The 21,531-nt window shown below is 44.2% G+C and overlaps 1 protein-coding gene across 1 annotated transcript in view; it reads right to left on the reverse strand.

Moving 5' to 3' along the window:
- The window catches only part of TMTC1 (transmembrane O-mannosyltransferase targeting cadherins 1), a 151,044-nt gene extending 132,073 nt beyond the window's left edge, over positions 1-18,971 (reverse strand). Inside the window, exons 1-4 of the mRNA XM_062010316.1 lie at positions 18,643-18,971; positions 3,352-3,529; positions 1,623-1,696; positions 314-490 (exon numbers count right to left, since the gene is read on the reverse strand). Of these exons, the coding sequence (XP_061866300.1) occupies positions 314-490; positions 1,623-1,696; positions 3,352-3,529; positions 18,643-18,971 (758 nt within the window). The remainder of the gene's footprint in view (positions 1-313; positions 491-1,622; positions 1,697-3,351; positions 3,530-18,642) is intronic.
- Positions 18,972-21,531: the final 2,560 nt, after the last annotated feature.

A 21,531-nucleotide genomic window follows, 5' to 3' on the forward strand; every position in this document is an offset into this window, starting at 1 on the left:
TTAAGATGTCGATGCTTAGTCAGAGGTCTCATGGCAGAAGTAAATGTTAGTTTTGGCAGACTTGAATCAAGCATTTTAGGCATCAGATTTTCGCATCTGGTCTACCTACTCAGCAAACAACAGAGTAACAAAAGAACCAAAACAAAACAAAATCCCAGAATGAAATCTTGGGTGCCCTCCAAATTTGTCAAATGTGTGCCATCTAATTCAGCAGGTCATGTCTATCTCCCACAGTGCTGTATATAATCATGTATCTTTTCCACACACGGGTGGCAACACTTGAAAAGCACAGCGAGCACAGCAATTTACTTACAGTTTGAGTCCATTGCAGGAGAGGGAAAAGAAGTCATAAACCAAGCACACACCAAACACAGTGACTCCAGTTTCTTTCACCAGCATTGCACACGTCCCAAGGAATAAACTAAGCAGCAAAAAGAATGGGGAGGCAGTGGGAGGGAAATGTTCCCCAACATAAAGCTGATCCACACTCCTGAAAAAATAGATTTGACACAAATATTTTAACTTCTCTGTTATTTTCATGTTTAATATGTTCACACAAATACCAAGATGCTTTAATTCTTAAGATGCTAGTAAATGTGACATGAACAATCCACTCCGCTGATAAATGAAGTAAAGTTTAGACACAGGACAGGAAGGGAAAACACAAATACTGAGAGATGCACCAAGAATTTGAGCAGAGGAAGGAAAAATGACAAGCAGAAAGATAAAGTGGACTTGAAACAGTCAGAAGGCAGAGAAAGTACAAAGACAGGACAGAAAAACACCTGCTTTCTGACATCCAGAACACACATATGTAATTCTCCTTACGTGACAAAATGCACTATGTAAGCAAAAATTCCTCCATCCCACCCACGCTCCCCTGAATCAAAGATATGTCCTAATCATTAAGAGACTGGGCAGCAAGCCTGTGTGAGAGGGAAGAAGGTAAGAAAGAACCAAACTCGGAAAAGCCGATCCCTGAAGGGTCACTACCAGTTTTATATCTTTGAAATCTTCTGATGAAAAGAGCATTACAGATTTGTAGCAAAGAGACCAAGAGGGATACAACAATTTTTCCACAGCCATGAGGACAGGGTGCTATTCCTAAATGAAACAGCAATGCGAAAGGGGCAGAAAGCCCATCCGACTAAAGCTATTTCTTTATCTGTACTTGTTGAGTCACAGTTTTAGGACACAGACCAGCAAACAGTGCCAAGGTTTCATCTGAAAAGGATGACTAATGGTCTAGACACAACCCTTAGCTCTCAGAGACCAGGTATTTCAGAGTCTGACAGTCACAGCGTGCATTTCAAAGGCCCATTCAGCTGAAAACATTTCTCTGTCATTTTTAGCTCCACAAGCCCTCCTCTAGTATATGGTCAGCTGTAATGCCGATGGAACAGGGGCTCTTACACATTGACTTCTCTTTTTATGTTTATTTGTTCTCGTAAGAGTCACTTATTTGGCACCAAAGCTGCAAGTAGAGGCCAGGGCGCTTCCACACCACAGTGCTGGCGGAAGTACCTCTGCCAACAACTGAAAACTGATCAATTTCCCCTTTGTCTCCTCCTCAGACTACAGCGTTTCTTGATATTGTCACAAGCGATAGCAAGGATACACACCTATTATAGGAGAGAAAAGCCAACAGAAAGAGTAGACAGGCTAGGACATCCGCTCTGCCTACTATACCTGTTACCTAAAAGGAAAAAAAGAGACACATACATGTAAAAACACATCTATAAACAGGCACGTGGTGACTGTTTCAAAGACACGTACTAATTGCTACTATTTTAAGCTTTTCATCTTTCAGTATTACCTTCCCTCAATATAGTGAAATGTTACTTAGTATAGGATATGCTCAGGAAACACTGTGTTTCTCACTTGGCAAAACAAATGAGTAAGCCCACTCTTTCTTTTTAAAACATTAATAAAGTTGCACAGAGAAATGCCCATTTTAGTGAACTGTTTCAATTCTGTACAGTAAGGCACAAATGAGAAACATATCCAACCTCCAGAACTGACATTTCTTTTAAAGAAAAAGGCGAATGAAAAGCAACTCTTTGGAGAAGACATTATACAGGAATGAGTTCATAATTAATATTTGAATGAGTTTTGTCATTAAAAAAAGTGATAGAGTGGTATGTAATTTACCCTCTTTCTGAATAATCAGAGTTTATGAGATTTTTTCTTTCCTACGTATTAATTGACCAAATCTTTTTATAAGAAAGGGGATACTGAAGATCGTACAAACACTCTTTTTACAAACTATGTCAGTATTCTGTGTCCTAAAGTTCTAAAAATTGCCCATAAAGCAAATAAAAGGCCCTTTGAAATTTCAGCTCTTTTGAGATTACATAATTAAGCTATACTCAGCGCTCTGGCATTTATTTTAACCTTTTTAAGTTCTGACCCAGACAAAAATAAATTCAAAGAGTGCCTCTTCTAAAAACCTCCCTTGTAATATAAAGCTGTATTATCAAAAGGAGCCTAGCTGATTAGTTCATATGAGACAGCACAGGGAGTAACTGTAAAGCTTGTGGCTTTTTGTTATTAAGGTAATCTCTCCTCAAAAGTTCTCAGCTGTGGCAGCCATTTCCCTCGCTCATTTAAAAAGGCTCATAAGGAGAGTGTGATGTATCTTAGCTAACGAGTGCATCTCTTTTTTTAAGTAGAGATAGTTAGACACTGCATTTCCTTCTCAAAGACTGCGAGACTCATTTTATCTACAGAACTGCCTCCCCACAGCAACAGATCGTGGCTTTAGCGTGACTATGTATTTAAACGCTTCATTCTAACAAACAGAAAAACGTCCAATATGAGCTGTTGCTCTGTAAACTTAGCACAATGTTTATTAAGCTAACCAGGTTTTTTTTCTGAAGATGATCCTCCTAGCTTTTAATTGAAATCAATAAAAATTAATCTATGGGTCGTATCATCTCTATCTGAACAATCTCAGAATACACACTAATGCTCCCTTCACTTATTCTCCCTTAAATTGATGACCATAGGAGATGACTGAAGGCATGCAACAATGCCCCAGCAGGAGAGCACAGCCTCACTGAGGTCTTTCGTTTCAGAAGACTCGGCATTTTCATCAGCTGAATGTCTGTCCATTTATTCCTGTCATCGCCAATTAGGACCGCCAATTAGAATTTAGTGTCAGAGCAGCAAGATGGCAAGTATCAATACACTTTTCCCTTAATGACTCTTGGAAATCACTTTAAATATAATATATCCTCCCCTTCTCTCCTCCACAGCAAAGATCACAAGTACTCTATTATATACGACTCAGATGTAAATAAAGCATGTGTTTATTTTTAGCTTTTGTGTCACCTTTTTTCACATACTTACAGCCTCGGTGTGAATGGGATGCACAGCAAAGAACAGCGCCGTGACAAAAGCAAGTCGACAGTCCTTGAACACAGCTTTGTCACAAGTGTACATCAGTACAAGAGTCACTAGACAGTGTAAAATTACATTCACTGCGTGGAAATAGAAGGGGTTCATACCAGCCAGCAATATGTTTAACCTGTAAGGAAACAAAAAGGAGCCATTACTAGACTGGAGGGGTCCTGTAATAGCAGAACATTTTCAAACACTTGAAATTAGGCTTTTTGCCTTATTTGTAGTCTTCTAATGTAAGTGCTATTAAACTAATTTGTGAAAACCACTCTGAACTTCTGGTTTATCTGATTTAAGGGAAACCACTCCCCGATTCTGAAAATATGCAGTTGCATTTCACAACCTTCTTGGCACCCGAGATGGGAGAGGCTCACGCCCTCCAAGTACAGTTCACTGCAGCAAGACGATGTCTGTGCTTCCTCAGCAGCAACTAACACCAGCCAACATCAGCACTTGTCCGATTTCCCTGTTGGCACCTTCTGCGGCTGTCTCAGCCACGTGGCAGCTTTACTATATGCGTAGTTATTTTTGACTACAGAATAGATGGTTTTGCTTGGAAACAGCCAAGACAAGGACTGAGTAAGTCGCTGGAGCATCTGCTTGGCATCACAGGTGCATTTATTCCCATTTAACTTTCAAATACTTTCACATAATGAAGGTTAAGCATTCATTTAAGTGAATGACTACACTAACAAGATGGTCTAATAATTAGCATCGTTTTTATAAGGACACTGATGGTAAAGACATGTTAGCTAATGTCATCCTAGAATCAATGAGACAAATAAGGTTCAATATTCATGTCGATCATTAAAAAATATATATAACAAGCTGTTGCAACATTTGCTTGACAGTAGGTATTAATACATTTTCCTGGTCACTGTTTTTCATAGCCAGCTTGCTTAACAGCTGCTGACAGGTTTTGCCTTACATGCAGTTGAAGATAACTCTTTAGAATTAACTGCATCTGTACATTTGGATAAACATATATATACATATATACACCCACATACACATAGTGTATTTACAGAACACTCCATCTATGAACAAAAAATGTGGAAGCACTGATAGTAAAGGACATTAAAAAAACAAAACACAAAAACAAAACGACAAGACACACAGTGAAGAAAAAGACCCAATGTAAACATTTTGCATGTAGCTGTAAACATGCTAAAAGGTCAATAATCCTTCCTGTTGTTACTAACAGACAAACATGCTAAAGGTCAATAATGCTTCCTGTTGTTACTAACAGACTCCAGGTCTCTCATGACATACATGATGCAACAGCAAAGCCACTGACTTGTTACTACTATACAAATGCTGTAGGCTTTTTGTTAGACAGAGGAGGTATGGTGTGCCTGTGAGGGCCAGACAACATATGCTTTTTATAAATACTCTCTACATTCCTTATTCATAAGTAACAGAGTGCTATTTGTCCTGGGCTGCATTTTCCAGGCCAATCCAACTTTACCAGATCAGGAGTCTTACTTGTGCATTCCTACTCTGCTCCCACTGGAATGTTTGTGGAGGCAACAGCTGAAACCCGGAGAGTTTGAGAAAAGTGAGATTTTAGCATGACTTAACCTTTCCCTTTGAAGTATGGGTTGATGCAGCTATATTTTGACAAGACATCAGTCTGTGTGACTCAAGAATATATGAAGAGTTGGGGCTTTTTTCTTTTTCTTACCCCCCCCCCCCCCCAATTTCTCCTGCAAGCCAGTTTAGGTCAGCAGTATACATCACTTTTCTTCACTTCTACCAGCACAGAATGACAAACTACAGCAAATGGCAGTAACAGACACCCAGCCAGAGTTTCAGCTGTAAATACGCTGCAGCAGTGGGAATACCCGGGCCTAAATCTTGTTTTCAGCACGCTGCAGGGTACAAGGGGCAGCACAGGGCCACCCTGTCCCAAAGGAGCTGAATTTCCCGCTCAGAGGCACCTGTAGATGTGTGCAATGGCACAGATCACCTGCAGAACCCCATTCTTCATACAAAGTAATCACTACTGACAGTAAATCAGCTCGATGGAGTAAAATCAGCACCATCACTCCCCCTTAAACACCGAAGTAGGCTCCAGCAACCTGATTTCTGGAGAAAATAGATGCAGGCAGATGAGGGCAGTGAGGACAAATGGGCTCAGATATGAACCCACACACCAAAATGTGAGAGATTCTTTTGTTCATTTGGCCAGGTTGTGAGGACATCTGACAATAATCTTAAAGAATCTCTCATTAAGTCTCCATGGTTCACACCTGATTACTTCCCATCCTCCAGACAGGTCTACTGGTAAGAGAGGCAAAACTTTGCAGAGAAGAGATCTTCTTGCCTCTATCAGGTCACTTATCCCAAAGGCAGGGTGTGCTCTTCACTCTCCTTCCTGGGGCCAGCGTCAGTTCAACTAGGCAGGTAAGCTGTGAGCTACCTGATGTAAGCTATTGAAAACAGCTACAAAAAAGCATCAGCTTCACAGCTTGGCTAATCCCCTGTGTATTCTTCTAAAAATAAAAAATAAAAAGTAAAAAAAGGCAGAACAAGACACAAACATAACACCACCATGGTATTTAGATAAGCCTGGCATTAAATAGCAAAGTGTGACTGCAAGTATGCCTCAGTGTATGTTTTAAGTGCCATCTTTGGTGGTCCATGAACACTAAATGTGAATGTGTGCAGGTGCTATATTCACATCAGTGTTTTTTTGCTACTAAAGCTCTTTGTCACAAGAAATTAGGCCGCATGGCAACGAAGCAAACATTCTTTTGTCCTGAAACAATGCCATCAGAATGATTTTGAAACAGTAGCAGCGGTTGAATTTTTTGTACATCAAATGGGTGAGGGAATCTGGGGCTCTAAACAGCTCTAATCCAAGTCACAAAAACTTTACAAAGCTCCCTAGCAAACTCTCACACCCATTGGGAAAAAAAAAAGGCAGCCTATTTTGGAAAACCAAATTTGCTTCACTGGAGCAACTTCAGGGCAGTGGAGTTGAAGAGGATGGGTAAATCAAAAAATGCTTCTCCTTTCTTAAACTTTAATACCCTTACAGAGATTAAGTCCTGTCTTTGTTTGCTGGCAGCAGCATTCTCACAGATTTGTATAGTAATTATACATAGTATACAGCTCAGCCAGTAAAGGAAGTGAAATCACAGAATCACACAATCTCAAGGGCTGGAAGGGACCTAGAAAGATCATTTAGTCCAACTCCCCTGTCAGAGCAGGACCATCTAGAGTAGGTCACACAGGAACTCATCCAGGTGTGTTTCAAATGTCTCCAGAGAAGGAGACTCCACAACCCATCTGGGCAGCCTGTTCCAGCGCTCCCTTCCCTTCACAGTGAAGAAAGTCTTCCTTATATTTCTTTGGAAACTCTTGTGTTCCAGCTTATATCCATTTCCCCTTGTCGTACCATTCAACATCATTGAGAAGAGCCTGGCTCCATCCTCCTGACACCTGCCCTTCACATATTTGTAAACATTAATGAGATCATCCCTCACTCTCTTCCTCTCCAAGCTAAGAGCCCCCCATCTCCCTCAGCCTTTCATCATACGAGAGATGCTCCACTCCATCATCTTTGTGGCCCTGCGCTGAGCTCTCTCCAGCAGCTCCCTGTCCTTCTTGAACCAATCGGCCCAGAACTGGACTCAATATTCCACATGCAGTCTCATGAGGGCAGAATAGAAGGCAAGAAGAACCTCTCTCAACCTACTAACCACAGCCCTTCTAATACACCCCAGGATGCCATTGGCCTTCTTGGTCAAGAGGGCACATTGCTGGTTAATGGCCATACTGCTGTTCACCAGGACTCCCAGGTCCCTTTCCCCTTTACTGCTGTCTAAGAGTTCATTCCCCAACTTGTACTGGTACGCGGGGTTACTCTTTCCCAGATGTAAGACTCTACACTTATGCTTGTAGAATTTCATTAGATTTCTCCCTGCCCAACTCTCCAGCCTGTCCAGTCTCACTGAATGGCAGCACAGCCTTCTGGTGTGTCAGTCACTCCCACTTGCTGACAGTGCCCTCTGTTCCCTCATCAAGATCACAGAAGCACAGAGTAGTAGGGGTTGGAAGAGACCTTTAGAGATCACCTAGTTCAACTCCCTGCTAAAGCAAGTTCACCTCAATCAGGTCATGCAAGAACACATCTAGGTGAGTTTGGAAACCTCCAGAGATGCAGACTTCACAATCTCCCTGGGCAGCCTGTGCCAGGGCTCCCTCACCCTCACAGGAAAGAAGTTTGTCCTCATGTTCAAGGTGAACTTCCTGTGTTCCATCTTGTGTCCATTAACCCTTGTCCTCTCACTGGACATTACAGAAAAAAAGACTCACTTCATCCTCACGACACCACCCTTTGGGTCTCCATTAGTGTTGACAAGGTCCCCCTTCTGTCTTTTCCAGGCCAAACAGCCCCAGGTCTCTCAGACAAGACTTTGAGAGAGATTGGGATCTCAAAATTAAGTAAGAACTGGTGTTTCTCCAACATGATGTTAATGAACAGAAGCTCGGTCAGGCAACAGCTGTTCTCTATCAGAGCAGGAGATGTTCTCTTTATTTTAACATATTTCACAAACAGGGAAAATACTTCATTTTTTAAGTTTCAAGTCCCAAAGACATCAATATTATCATCATTTCTAATTTGCAGCACTTTGTGGGCTGAAAGACTTTAGCTGCTTCTACATGAAGAACGCAACATCTGCCTGAGCTTAGCACACAACTTGTAAGAGAGGTGTTATGGCCTTGTTAGAGCACACAGGCAAGACAGCAGACACTTTGGAATGCGCCAGGCTTTTTGAACTGACCACTCATCAAACCAGAGAGGTGTTTGTGAATAGTATTCTAAAGATTTGGGGCTGAATAAAGCAAGCTACCATGTTCCTAGGAATGGAGATACCACCATCTCAGACAAGGATGTCTTTCCTCAGGGGAGCTGCTCGCAAAACACTCAAGAGAAGAAAAGTTTTCCATTGCTTCAACAGTTCTGCTGGAAGGCTCCCTGGAGGCAGACGGAGTGCTAAGCCTCCAGAGAAGTGGTGAACAGCAGTTCAAATGCAAAGGTCCTCAGAAGGCCCAGGGGAACAGGAGAATGTATACCAAGCATTCTTTCAATAGTAGGTGATATTTACAGATATCTTCTTACAGAACTGATCAGCATCACCCAAGCTACCATCAAAATAAAGCTCTTTACAGAAATCTCAGCACTGATCACATGCCTCATCTGGGCATGTATTCAAGCAAAGACTCTTGACCCAAGACCAATCTTTATCTCCCATGTGTTGCAGTATGTGTCGTTCCGCATATCACACTCAAGGCAAAACACTGCCAAAACTACATATCCAGGCAGGAGATAGATCAAAAGAAAAGGTATATACCCTAACACAAAAATCCAATTATTTTGTTAAGGCTAATGAATGTTTTTTCAGGAACAGTAGTATAGTGTGCCTTGTCACCTACAGCAGCTTTTCCTTTTCTCCACCATTCGCTCTAGGAAAAGGAATTACATAGCTCCAATCTCAAAAAGAGACTTTCACAGTCACCAGCTGTCAAAGGTCCATTGAGAAGCATTTGTAAAAGAGCTCTCCAGAAGAAAATTATTCACTCTTGCTCTTAAAACAATAAGCAACATCTATCAGCATCCCTAGTTAACCACCTGCCGTCCCTCCACCCTGCACAGCTGCTTCATTTTAAGAACAGCATTTGTAGAGGGGAGACCATGCACCACATTACCCTCAAGCCACGGGCACTTAAGCCTCCTCTGGATAAGTTATCAGGCAGGAACACATCTTCTTGGGTAAGCAATTCCCCATACAGAAGGGCTTGGAAATTGAGTGGGATTTGGTGAACCAGAGGAGTCTATGCTGCAAGAGTACAGGCTCACAGACAAATCCATACATATCCAGTTATAGTATTTAATCATCAGCACCCCCAGGCTCTAATATAGTGCTTTTTATCCACTTGTATGCATGAAGACTCATTCAACCTTTTTTTTAAGGCCTCTTATGATTTAATAATATGGTAAACCATAATTGGAGAGTTTCTCTTTTTATAGACTTTGTTATTATCCCTGGGCAGCTCTTGTTTAGTTTAATCTGGTTTATTATTTTCAAAAGACTAACAAAAAAATACAACATGTTATGAAATAGAAATGCACAGGATAATAATGGTAATTTGTTATAGCAAGTAACAGTTAATGGAAAGTCTCAGAGCATCCCACACCTCATAAAACCCCCACAGTTTTTATAGAGGAAGGCTCACACGCAGATTTATATAAATTAATCTAACATACAAGGATGGATTAAGTTCCCTGTGATCTTCCCTTCCTTTTAGAAATGTGTGATATATATGGCAAACTTATGCAAACTAATGCCTGATTTCAGTGCATGGTGGAACCTCCTTATAAACTCCAGATGCATCTACTTAGTACGTGCCAGGAAAAATGAGTGTTTGCATTCCAAAAATGGTGCAGCTGCATCAGTGGCGATAATGGTTAAAGCTCTATGTGGAAACAGCTCAAAGATTAACGAAATACCTGCAGCAGTAAAAAGAAAATAAGCCCCCTTTGCAGCAGTGTTCATGCAATAGCCAACACAAGCAGGGCAGAGTTCCTACTGCAGTGCAACAGCACTTTGTGCTGATTTGTGCTGATAATCTTTTCACAGTACAGTGCAATGCCTCAGAATTAAATGGACAATAAGGCTTACATGGTTTGTTACTTGATTTGCTATAACGGGGATGGGTGAGAAGACAGAGGCCATATCAATTCCCAAGCTACAGTAATTGCCTTAGAGCACAACACTCATCACTTGCAAGAGCACTAGTTAAGTGTTGGTATTCAAGACAGGTTATTGCTTTACAGCATGTTTAGGAAAACAGAAAACACAATCAGACTGGGAAGCAGCAGCACCTGGGAAGCAGCAAATATGCCAGGGCAGAAATTTCTAGTGAGACCACAGAAAGCATAGTTTGATGATCATTCCTGTGTTAAGAATACCAAAAGCACCATTCACGGGGCTTTAGATTTGTCTCCAAAAATGGCCTTGGAAAACTTTGAGTAAAGCCAGATGATGACAATTCACAAACTGACAAAGGCATAATTTTACCTAGATTTTGAACAAAACAGAGTTTGTCCTCAAAATAATTCTTCAGTGGCATCTCAGCAAGAGCATGCGCTGAAGGAAACAAACATCTCGTGAAACTTCTGAGAAGTGACCAAGCAGCCCTCTTCTGAGTGTAGAGAGAGAAAGATGTGAGATGTCATCAAGGACCAAGCTAGGACAGCCCAGAAAATGACACTAACAGAAATGTAGTCTAAAGTTATTAGGCTTAATGAAGACAATATTTCAAACTGCGTACAAGACTTTTCCACCAACTTTGAAATTAGTTTGGTAATCTTTCAGCTCGAGCTACAGACCATGAAGGAAGTGTCATTTTAATTTATACAAAAACAAAACAAAAAAACCCAAGCACACTGTGTGAAAAGAGCACAGTGTTTGGGTTTTTTTTTTAAATCTACCTTTCTTTAAATCTGAGAGACAATAAATGGAAAAGCCCAGGAAAGCAGACAGAAACACGTAAGTAAACGCAGAGAAATGCCTTTAGCTAACCAGCAGCAGCCAGAGCACTTTATTTTCATGGACTCTAAAGAGTATTGACAGGGATGCTCCTGTGGGGAAGAAGGCTGGTTGAAAGCTGAGCCTCTTAGGTAAACGATGACAAAAGAAAATGTGACATTGGTGCAAGAGGAATACAATGCCAGATGAGCGAAAATCCTCAGGAAGTGGTAGATGTTAAATAGAGACAAAATACCACCAAAGCAAGCAGCAAACGTGGATGTGACTGGATTCACCTCAGCCAAGTCTTTCAGGAGAATCTGCCTGGACCTTTTAGTGAACTCTTCCCCTCATAATCAAAGGTTTTTAATTCAAGAGACAGATGTATTTTATTGAGTATTAAAGACTGAGAAAATGCTGCAAGTAGGCAGAAGTTCTACATGTTTTGCATCCACCTCTCATCTTGGGCACATCCTCACCTCTGGGCTTGGCTACAAGCAACACAGTGGCATGCACCCCCAGCCAAGTCTGTGCCTTTGCTCCTCAGGCAGGGAGCTTCCCTCTCACTCTCCTCGGGATTCCTCTCCTCCTTCCAGGTGCAAGAAACCCTGCCAGTCTTCTTATGAGAGCACAGCTCAAACCTACAACCAAAACCATCACACGCCTGCTACAAAAATTATGTTCAAGGCAGGGGTGGGAGACAGGGATGGGATACTTCTATGCCCCGGGAACTTGGTGAAAAAAAACCCAGGCCTTGAGGTACAAGCACCCTCTCCCAGACCTGAAATTACAGCAAGGCATTCTGCTCTGGGCCAGATGAAAAGCCTATATGCCTAGAAATGCATCTATATATTCCAATTATAACACAAACAGACTAATAAAAGCAGCTGCCTCACTCACAAACTCCACCTCACCCAGCGCAGCTACACCAGTACTACATCAATTTCATGGCAGGTATCACAATATCAGTATGGAGAGCGATTACTATACCTAGGGTAGAAATATTAGACTAAGCTGTAGGAGAAATACTGACACAACCTTAAATATTGTGGTATTGCCCTAATATAGATGTACAAAGTGAAGAAAATACTCGCGTGCTGTGTATTTAACCTGACACATTATAGCTCCTCTATATTACCCTGTGATGTCAAACAGTAATATAGCATTAAATCAAGAACAAATAAAATCTAAGGTCTTTTTTTTTTCTGCCCCAGGTTGTTTTGGTTTTCTTAAGCTCTTTGGCCTTGAAACTCATGCCAGTGATTTAGCTGAAACAACAGACGGATCAGCTGTAAGCAACTAGATAGATCAGAAGGTTGGCAATGAATTATTGAATTTATTCCCTTTTGCCATGCGTTTACATATAACTCGAGCTTAAGGCTTTGATCCGAAGCCACTGCTAGTCTTACATTAGATTCTTGGTGCCCACACAGAATGCTGAACCATTGGTGACGGGTCTCATTCACTCCCTAGCCATGTATGTACCCAAGCCATCACTGGATAAGCAGCCTTGCTGGGCAGACCCAGGGAGTCATCTGTTCCGCTGTCAGCAACTGAGCACAGCCTGGACTTGTCAGTTTTTCCCATTTTTGTTTTCAGACAGAGTACTAGTAGGATGGCTCTGGGCATAAACTGTGTGTCTATATGTCTTCTGGTGAGAGTGTTGCATTCCCCTTTACAACTTGTCTCCTCCAGCTCCTCTCCTCCTGGGCCACCAGAGTCACTCAGAAGCAGACAGAGTGGACACTCTCACTGCTTCCCCACAGAGTCAAGCACATTTCCAGTCAACAGTCACTCCCACCTCCTTCAAGCAAGACCAGGTTATCTCCTGTGCCTCTCTATCCAGTGTCATCTTCCTGAGTCTTTGTCATGGCTGTGTGGCCTAGACCTGTCTATACCTTTTCCCTTCTGCCCACTCTTTGTCCCTGGTGAACTGTTCCTTGAGGCATCTTCCTCACCATCATCTGCGTTGGCTGTGCACTCCATCCTGCTGCCAAAGAGGCGGAGCAGTCAGGGCCTTCACTTCTCAACCATCTGCAAAACCAGGAGGCTGATCTCTGATTAAAAGTCTTTAAATCTTGGCATCGAGGTCTTTCAAAGGGCTTCATTCTCACTATTTCCTACCACTGCACACCTTCAGGCTCAGTCTGCTCTGCTGCTGACTACATCAAACTTCCATCACTTGTTTGTTTCTGGCCTGAAAATCTGTCTAAACAGGGATTTGGCAGACAAGAAGAGAAAGAGGGAGGAAGACAGCACTGAGGATTGCACCTTCTGCCTCAACAGTTGAGAAACATTTTTTTCAAAACCACTGGAACTAAGGAATAACTTCAGTGCTACTGAGGGAATAAATGATTCACTGAACTTCTGTTAGTGGAGACAAGGTGTAAGACAGAAAGCTCCCAGTTTAAATTTAAAATCTTGAGTGAATTTAGAACTGACAGATCTTTTTTTTTTTACTTTCTTTCCACACTTCATCTTAACATTTTACAGGGAAGACACCAAGAAATAGTATAGCCTAAGTCCAACAAGCTGCCTTCTTTAGAAAGAAGTATGTTGAATCACCTCTTTGAGAAGAAAATTGCTGGAGATAAACATCTCTGTCTGAGTGACAGCAACTGAAGAAGAGAGCATGAAGTAAGTTTTCCAAAAGACTAAGGAAAACCATTGCCTACCATGTGAGCTCCTGTGCAGATGAGGAGTTGTGCTAGACCTGTCAACTGACAGTTACCCACATTTAGTAGGAATGTTTCTGAACCAACTAGTTTTAACACACTTTATTGAGTAGCAAAAAAAGGTGAGGGGAGTTCAAAGACACAAAGCAAACATAATTTAATTCAACAGTTCATGTGCAGGCTTTTTACCCTCCTTCTGATGTTAACCTACACAAAGCAATGCAGCAGTTCTCTGAATAATGTTTTCTCAATGGTTCCAGTAACATGAGCCGCTCTTATTTTCCTCTGATCATTCATCCTGACAGATCTGGTGTGAGTAATGTCAAATACTTGAGGTCTTTTCACTGTTTCGCTCCAGAGCATCAGTCTACTGGAATGAGGACTGCCACTGAAGACTTTCAATTCGTCAGGGACACTGAACTACTGTTAGAATATTTCCCCAATGTCTCCTTACATTTTTTCTGACAGACAGGTGATAATTTTTTTTAATTGAGATCATTTCAGGAATATGCAGCATATATGTAGGATAAGTTCAGTCTAATGAAAAATCTCCAGAGCATCATAGGATCACAAAAATCACAGAATGGTAGGAGTTGGAAGTGACCTCTGGGGATCGTCTAGTCCTGTTAAAGCAGGTTCACCTCGATCAGGTCACACAGGAATACATCCAGGCAGGTTTTGAAAGCCTCCAGAAAAAGAGACTGAAGAGTTCTTTCTCTTGCTTTCACAGCCACCAAGGACAGAAAAGAGACTGAGACAAAGTTTCTGCAGATTGATGGATCTGTAGATATAAATTTCATCCCACCCTTCACATCTGTTCTGTGCATGCAGTTTGGAGATCTCCCAGCTTCTTAATCTAAGTACAGCAAGACTCAAAATAAGCCTTTCCAGATGAGAGTTTCATCTAGCTGCAGAGCAACTAGATAAAGAATTCTGCTACTATTATAATGCCTTGGATTTGATGAAATTGGTGAAGGGGAAGGGGGAGAGGGGCAAAAAAGAGAAGCGAAGGAAGGGGGAAAATGGTAAAAGGGAAGGGAAAAAGGGAAGGGAAAAGAAAGAAAGAAAGAAAGAAAGAAAGAAAGAAAGAAAGAAAGAAAGAAAGAAAGAAAGAAAGAAAGAAAGAAAGAAAGAAAGAAAGAAAGAAAGAAAGGAAGAAAGAAAGAAAGAAAGAAAGAAAGAAAGAAAGAAAGAAAGAAAGAAAGAGAAGAAAGAAAGAAAGAAAGAAAAAGAAAGAAAGAAAGGAAAGAAAGAAAGAAAGAAAGAAAGGAAGAAAGAAAGAAAGGAAGAAAGAAAGGAAGAAAGGAAGAAAGAAAGAAAGAAAGAAAGAAAGGAAGAAAGGAAGGAAGGAAGGAAGGAAGGAAGGAAGGAAGGAAGGAAGGGGAAAGGGGGAAAAGGAAAAAGAAAAAAGGAGGAAAGGGGAAAAAAAGGGGAAGAGGGGAAAAAGGGAGGAAAAGAGGTAAAAAAAGGAAAAAAGGGGAAAGGGGGAAAAGGGAGAAAGGAAAAAAGGGGAAAGGGGGAAGAGAAAAAAGGAAAAAAAGGAAAAAGGAAAAAGAAAAAAGGAAAAAGGAAAAAGGAAAAAAGGAAAAAAGGGAAGAGGGGGAAGGGAAGAGGGGGAAGGGGGAAAGGGAAAGGGGGAAAGGGGGAAAGGGGGAAAAGGGGAAAGGGGGAAAGGGGGAAAAGAGGAGGAAAAGAGAAAAAAAGGAAAAAGGGGGGAAAAAAGGGAAAAAGGGGAAAAAAAGCAAGGAAAAAAGGGAAAAAGGGAAAAAAGGAAAAAAGGAAAAAAAGGAAAAAAAGGAAAAAAAGGAAAAAAAGGAAAAAAAGGAAAAAAAAGGAAAAAAGGAAAAAAAAGGAAAAAGGAAAAAGGGAAAAAGGGAAAAAAGGAAAAAGGAAAAAAGGAAAAAAAGGAAAAAAAGGAAAAAAAGGAAAAAAGGGAAAAAAGGGAAAAAAGGAAAAAGGGAAAAAAGAAAAAAGGGAAAAAAGGGAAAAAGGGAAAAAAGGAAAAAAAGGAAAAAAGGAAAAAGAAGGAAAAAGGGAAAAAGGGAAAAAAGGGAAAAAAGGGAAAAAGGGAAAAAGGGAAAAAGGGAAAAAGGGAAAAAATGGAAAAAGGAAAAAAGGGAAAAAAAGGGAAAAAGGGAAAAAGGAAAAAAGGGAAAAAGGAAAAAAAGGGAAAAAGGAAAAAGGGAAAAAGGAAAAAAGGGAAAAAAAGGGAAAAAAGGGAAAAGGGAAAAAGGAAAAAGGGAAAAAGGAAAAAGGGGAAAAGGAAAAAGGGGATAAAGGGGAAAAAGGGGAAAAAGGGGAAAAAGGGGAAAAAGGGGAAAAAGGGAAAAATGAAAAAAGGAAAAAAAGGAAAAAAAGGAAAAAAAGGAAAAAAAGGAAAAAAAGGAAAAAGGGGAAAAAGGGGAAAAAGGAAAAAGGAAAAAAGGAAAAAGGGGAAAAAGGAAAAAGGAAAAAAGGAAAAAGGGGAAAAAGGAAAAAGGGGAAAAAGGAAAAAGGAAAAAAGGAAAAAAAGGGGGGGAAAAAAAGGAAAAAGAAAAACTTTGGTCTCTCCTCTTCCTCAGCAAGATCCTGTAAAGCCCATATCAGAGAGTTTTCTCAAGTATCCTAAGTGGATGCAGTAAATTGTAACAAAAATATTAACAAATGACATTCGTTACCATCCTGCTAAAAGTCCATTTCTGTTGAGCATTTTACAGAAATCAGGATAAATCCTTTTTCCTTCTGCAGGAGGACAGATCATAACCAGCAACCTGCTGCTGAGTAAGGCAGGGGCAGAGGGCTCCGGCAGGCAGCGTAGGGCTCAAGCACAGGCTCAGTGTTGCTTGGCAAAAGCTCCTCGAGTCTCTTTGGAAGCACTGGATTTGGAGGATCCACTGCACTCAGATCTTAACATCTTCCTCTGACACCCTACTGGTAGAAACGAAATGGGAAGAATGTGGAAACTGGGGGGGCAGAAAGGATTTTTGGGGCTCAGTAGAAATAATCTTCCTCTGCAGCCAGGGAAGATAAACGATTCCTTTCCTACTCCAAATGCAAAGCAGAGAACAAATGATTGCCTTAGACCCTACATCTTAGCTGTATAGTTATTGTAACTATTTCAGGATGAAATCTTCCTCACAAAATTAGTCTATTATCCAAAAAGGACTAGATGGAGAGAGTACTTCATCCTTTTATTTAAAAACACACACACACACACACACACAATCCCTCCACCTTCCTTTAAATGGCAAAGGCAAAAAAAGTTCAGAGCCCAGATAAATGGGAGCTAAAGCATTTAGTTTCCGTTCCATTATTAAAGTTTCAGATTCTTTTGCTAATTAGCATAACATAACCTCAAAGCTGCCACCTGATCTCGGAGGCCAAGTCCAGCACCAATACCATATGCAAGGTGGTCAGTGGTGCTACACTCAGGTTCACTCAGCTCTCAAATTACCCCCAGACGTATTCTGGAGGGATGGATTAATCAAAATGCTCCCGAAACTGCAACAGTTTGGCTGGACACCCGACAGAGAAGGCACTCTGTGTCTAGCTCTGCCTGTGGCTGCCTACATCCCTGCAGCTCTCCACAGAAACCTGCTGAGAGCCCATTTGAGGAGAAGGTACAAAATCTGTCATAAACAATCTAGTTTGTGTTGCTTAGCGTTGGTTTATCAGTGCTGTGCCACCCTGTGTCCACCCAGCCCTGCTCTCCCAGACAGCCAACGCTGACGGCTCTCAGCTCCAAGCCCACCCTTACGATAAACGGGTGGCAAGTGCTCCGTGGGAGAGCACAAGGGGTGCTCTGTTCCCCAAAACTACTCTTGCCTCTCAGAAACAGAACAGTTTTCACAGAGTTCTGGATACATTGCTTATAAATCAAGTATACTGATGAATAGTTTCACAATTAGCAGAATCATCCAGGTTCCAGCAACACCTCCTCCTGGTGTACTCACCACTGGCTGTCTAGCTTGGTTCTCATGCCTGCCATCGGTTTGTAACCGATCACCCACAAACAGGACCTGAGTGCTAAAGATTGTCCAGCTTACCCCAGTTCTTCAGCACAGTTCCCTGCAAGCACCCACATCATTTTAAAATACTAAACAGTGGTAAACACTCACCACCATTTCCGTTCGATCAGAACAGATTAAAAAGAGAACAAGCTCAGGGAAAGTATGACCAACTGCATGAACTGTAACTAAGATGATCATTCTCCCCGGAGAGAGGGAGAGAGAAAAGCATCTGGGCGTTTCTTCTAGGATTAGCGATGGTACCTGTCAGTTACTTTGCCGCCACTCAACTTCTCTTTATCCCTGTAAAACCTAAACTCCTCTACAGCTCAGCCCAGTGCACGGAGAACATTCGAAGCTCGCAGGCAACTGTATCTGACAGCAGAGGCTTACAGCCGCCAGGCTGCCGGCAGGAACCGGGCTGCGCGGTCCCCGTGAGCGGTCAGACCCTTCGCTCAGCGCTAACGAGAACGACGAGCATGACTATGGGTCTGCTGCAAAACAGCACCGGGGAAGTTTCTGGTACGATCATTCAATTGCGGAGAAAAGTACCAGACATCAAGCAGAGAAGGACCTCACAGGGAATTCCATTTGAACACCCTTATCACTCGTAAGTGCTCGGGTTTCCCTTTTAGCACCACCACCACCCCACCCCGGTAGCCCCGAGAAGACGCGGCACCTGTTCCCAGACGGCGAGGAAGTGGGGTACCAGCCGGGAGAGCGGCGGGCTGTCCCGCACCGGCTCCTCATCACTCCTCTGCTCCTGGGAACTTCCAGCAGGCCGACCCGCCGGACCACCCCGCCCGCCCCCGGGGCGCACCCCGTCCCGTACGGCTCCGGGCCGAAATGCTGAATCACGAAGCCCGGGACGCGAGACCGGAGGCGGCGGTGCCGGGAAGCTCCCCCGATCCCGCTCCAGGGCCGTCCGCCTCCGTCCGTCCGCTGCCCGTGCACGGGTCCGGACGAAGGGCGAGCGGCGGAGGGCAGCCGCGCCGCCACCCCAGCCCCGCGCCTGCGGCGCTGGCGGCGGACACTTACTTGAAGGTGAGGACGCAGAGGGGCCGGTAGGACTTGTGGCTGGTGTTCTCGGCCATCCGCTTGCCCCAGAAGTCGTTGGCGAAAGCGGCGGCCACGGGGGCGGCCGCCCGCACGTCGGGGTTGTTCACGATGGCCCAGACGTCGTCGTGCACGAACTCGCCCCGCAGGGAGTTGCCGTAGCAGAGGGCGCACAGCCCCGCCAGCACCGCCCCCGCCGCCGCCGCCCCGCCGCGCCGCCCGCTCGCCGACGGGCACGGAGCCGGGGCCGGGCACGGGGGCGGCGCGGCTCGGTCCCGGCTGCGGGAGCCCGGCACCGGGCCCGTCACCATGGCGCGGGTGCGGGCGCGGGGAGCGGCGCAGGGGGCCCCGGCTCCGCCGCCGCCGCGGTGCGGGGAGGCAGCGGCGGCCGCATGGTGCGGTGCGCGGCGGGCAGCGGGACCGCCGCCGGCCACTCGCGCTCTGCCGAGGCGCAGCCTGCCCGGCTGCAAATAAACAGCGGCCGCCTCCCCGCGCCATCCCTCCTCCCTCCTCCTCTGCCTCCTCCTCCTCCTCCTCCTTCCCCCCCGCACGCATGCTCCTTGCCGCGCTGTCACCCCGCCGCCACCTCAGCCCCACGGCGGGGTGGGCTCCGCCCGCGGTGGCCCCCCGCACAGCGGGGAGGGAGACGGCCTGGTGCTGCGCGGCACGGCACGGCACGGCACGGCACTGCACGGCACGGCACGGCAGTACCCACGCGAGGCTGCGCTACCCGCGGGTGGCGGGTCTGCTGGGGGTCTCAGAGCGGAGCCCCGGGACGGCGGGTCGCTGCTGTCACTCGAAGGAGACGGGTGCCTGCCTGCTCTGTTGCCGGGGCCTCCTCCATCCCCTCGTGTGCTTCCCCCGCCATGGCCCGTCCCGGCGGGTGACACTCACCTGAGGAGTGGGAACGTCCCAGCCGGCTCCACGCATCCACGGCATGGACGCTGATCCCAGCATCGATGCTGCTCCGCAGTCTCGACGCTGCTCTACAGCATCCAGGCTGCAGAATCATCTGTGCCAAACAGTCCCCCATCGTGTCCTGATGGCGAGGAAGGCATTTTGGTGCCACGGAATTTCTTTTCTTTACTCCAGTCCATCACCTGTCCCTCTTCCAAAATCACCTGAGAGATGCCTTCTCCCAAGCATTATTCTGATGACTGCAGTGTGCCTGTCCCCTCCCAAATGTGACCTTTCTTGTGTCCGTGACAACTCTCAATAACTTTTGCTTAAGGAAAGGCCACGTTCAGATCATCTACTCAGCCATGAATAAATAAAAGGTATGTGGCCATGGCTTTTTCAGAAAAGAGAAAAACAAAGACTCTGTTAATGCTTTTTACCATTTAAATAAAACCTCCTGCTTATAAATCAAATAAAGAAATAATACTGCTTGGCAAAGAAGCTTCTATTCAATTAGGTGAATGAACACGATGGACATATTTTGAATTTGTACTTGAAAAAGGATACCCTGAGTATGGTTCACCACAAGCCTGTGCAGTCCCAAGCTGCACTCTGTGTGTGTGTGTGTGACTGTGAGCGTGCCTGCCTGCCCGTGGGAAAAAAGAGAGAAGCGGAAGCTGTGAAGAGTTCATGCAGACTGTCCAGGGCAAGCCCTCTCCAGGAATGCTTTTCCCCTCAGCATGTTTGGCACTTTAAGTGATCTGGTATTTTCCAAGTGCAACAGAACAGGCTTTTCAGATGCACTTTTGTCATAGCTAAAAATAACAGTGAACTCCGTCTAGGACGGCATGTTTATATCCGGGACAGAAGGAAACTCCACCAGAAGCAGGGCCAGCAATTCAAACTTTCCCTTTAAGTGGCTGGTGACAATTTGGCAGTTGGCTCCCCAGAGCTTCTTCCAGCATGGCAGACAGTTTGTAGTGGTGTGTCAGTATTCGTTTTCACCAAGGTTTCAAAGTTTGAGCACGTAAAACTAGACTTCAACATCTGTGCCTGGGCACAGAAGGAAACAGCCTGATATCCAGAGACACTGAAGTACTGAAGCCCGTGAGCCCGCAGAAAGGATGGACTGTAGTGCTGAAAGTGAAAACTGTGTGAAAGATTTAAAGGTTGAAATTGCCTTATGGTAGACTGCAAGTAATATCTGAAATCCTAAATTACTCCACCAAACAGAATCTGTAGTTCTGGAATGGGCAGCTGAGGGTCCAACTGTTCTCTGGGGCAAATGTACCACCCATGCATGAGCTAGGCAACCTAAGCAGGGGAGTCAGCAGCACTGCTGATGCAACCCCAGCACACCCAAAGCACCCAGCAGCCTACCTGGGCATCGGCAGGCTGTCCACGACCCTTGTACCTGTGGTATACCCCATGAACCGGGGTCTACACAGCCTTTCTTGTTGATGTCTTTCAGCCTCTGTTCTCCTTCATCACAGGTTGGCAGCAGCCCACTGTCACAAAACAGGGCTCCAGGCTGCCATCAGGCAACACAACGCTGGGACAGGGGACAGGTCTCTCCATTCGCTATCCAGTACAGCCCCTGCTGTGTCACAACCCTTTGAGCTTAACTAGCTCAAAGCTCCCCTAAAAAAGTGAAGAGTTCTAAAATGGTAAAGGATGAAGAGGTGATCAAAAAATCATTTTCCCATCAAGGGTTTTCCTGTCAGTATCTCGTGATGGTAACATACACAGCCATATAATGTAGCATAGTACAACATACTCTATGCAATAGATAACATTGCTTCCTATAGAGATCTAAAATCTCTCCTTCACTTTCATAACCCATGATGCTCTGATAACACAAAAAAAGCATGGAAAGAGATGGAAATCCTGACCCATTCAGGACTCCTCCTGTCCTTACTCTCCTTAGCAAGACACCAACACTGGCTATTGGCTTTCATCTGTCATGGTAACCTA

Source organism: Colius striatus, chromosome 1 (assembly GCF_028858725.1).
Source record: "Colius striatus isolate bColStr4 chromosome 1, bColStr4.1.hap1, whole genome shotgun sequence".
In the NCBI taxonomy this organism is placed as follows: Eukaryota; Metazoa; Chordata; class Aves; order Coliiformes; family Coliidae; genus Colius; species Colius striatus.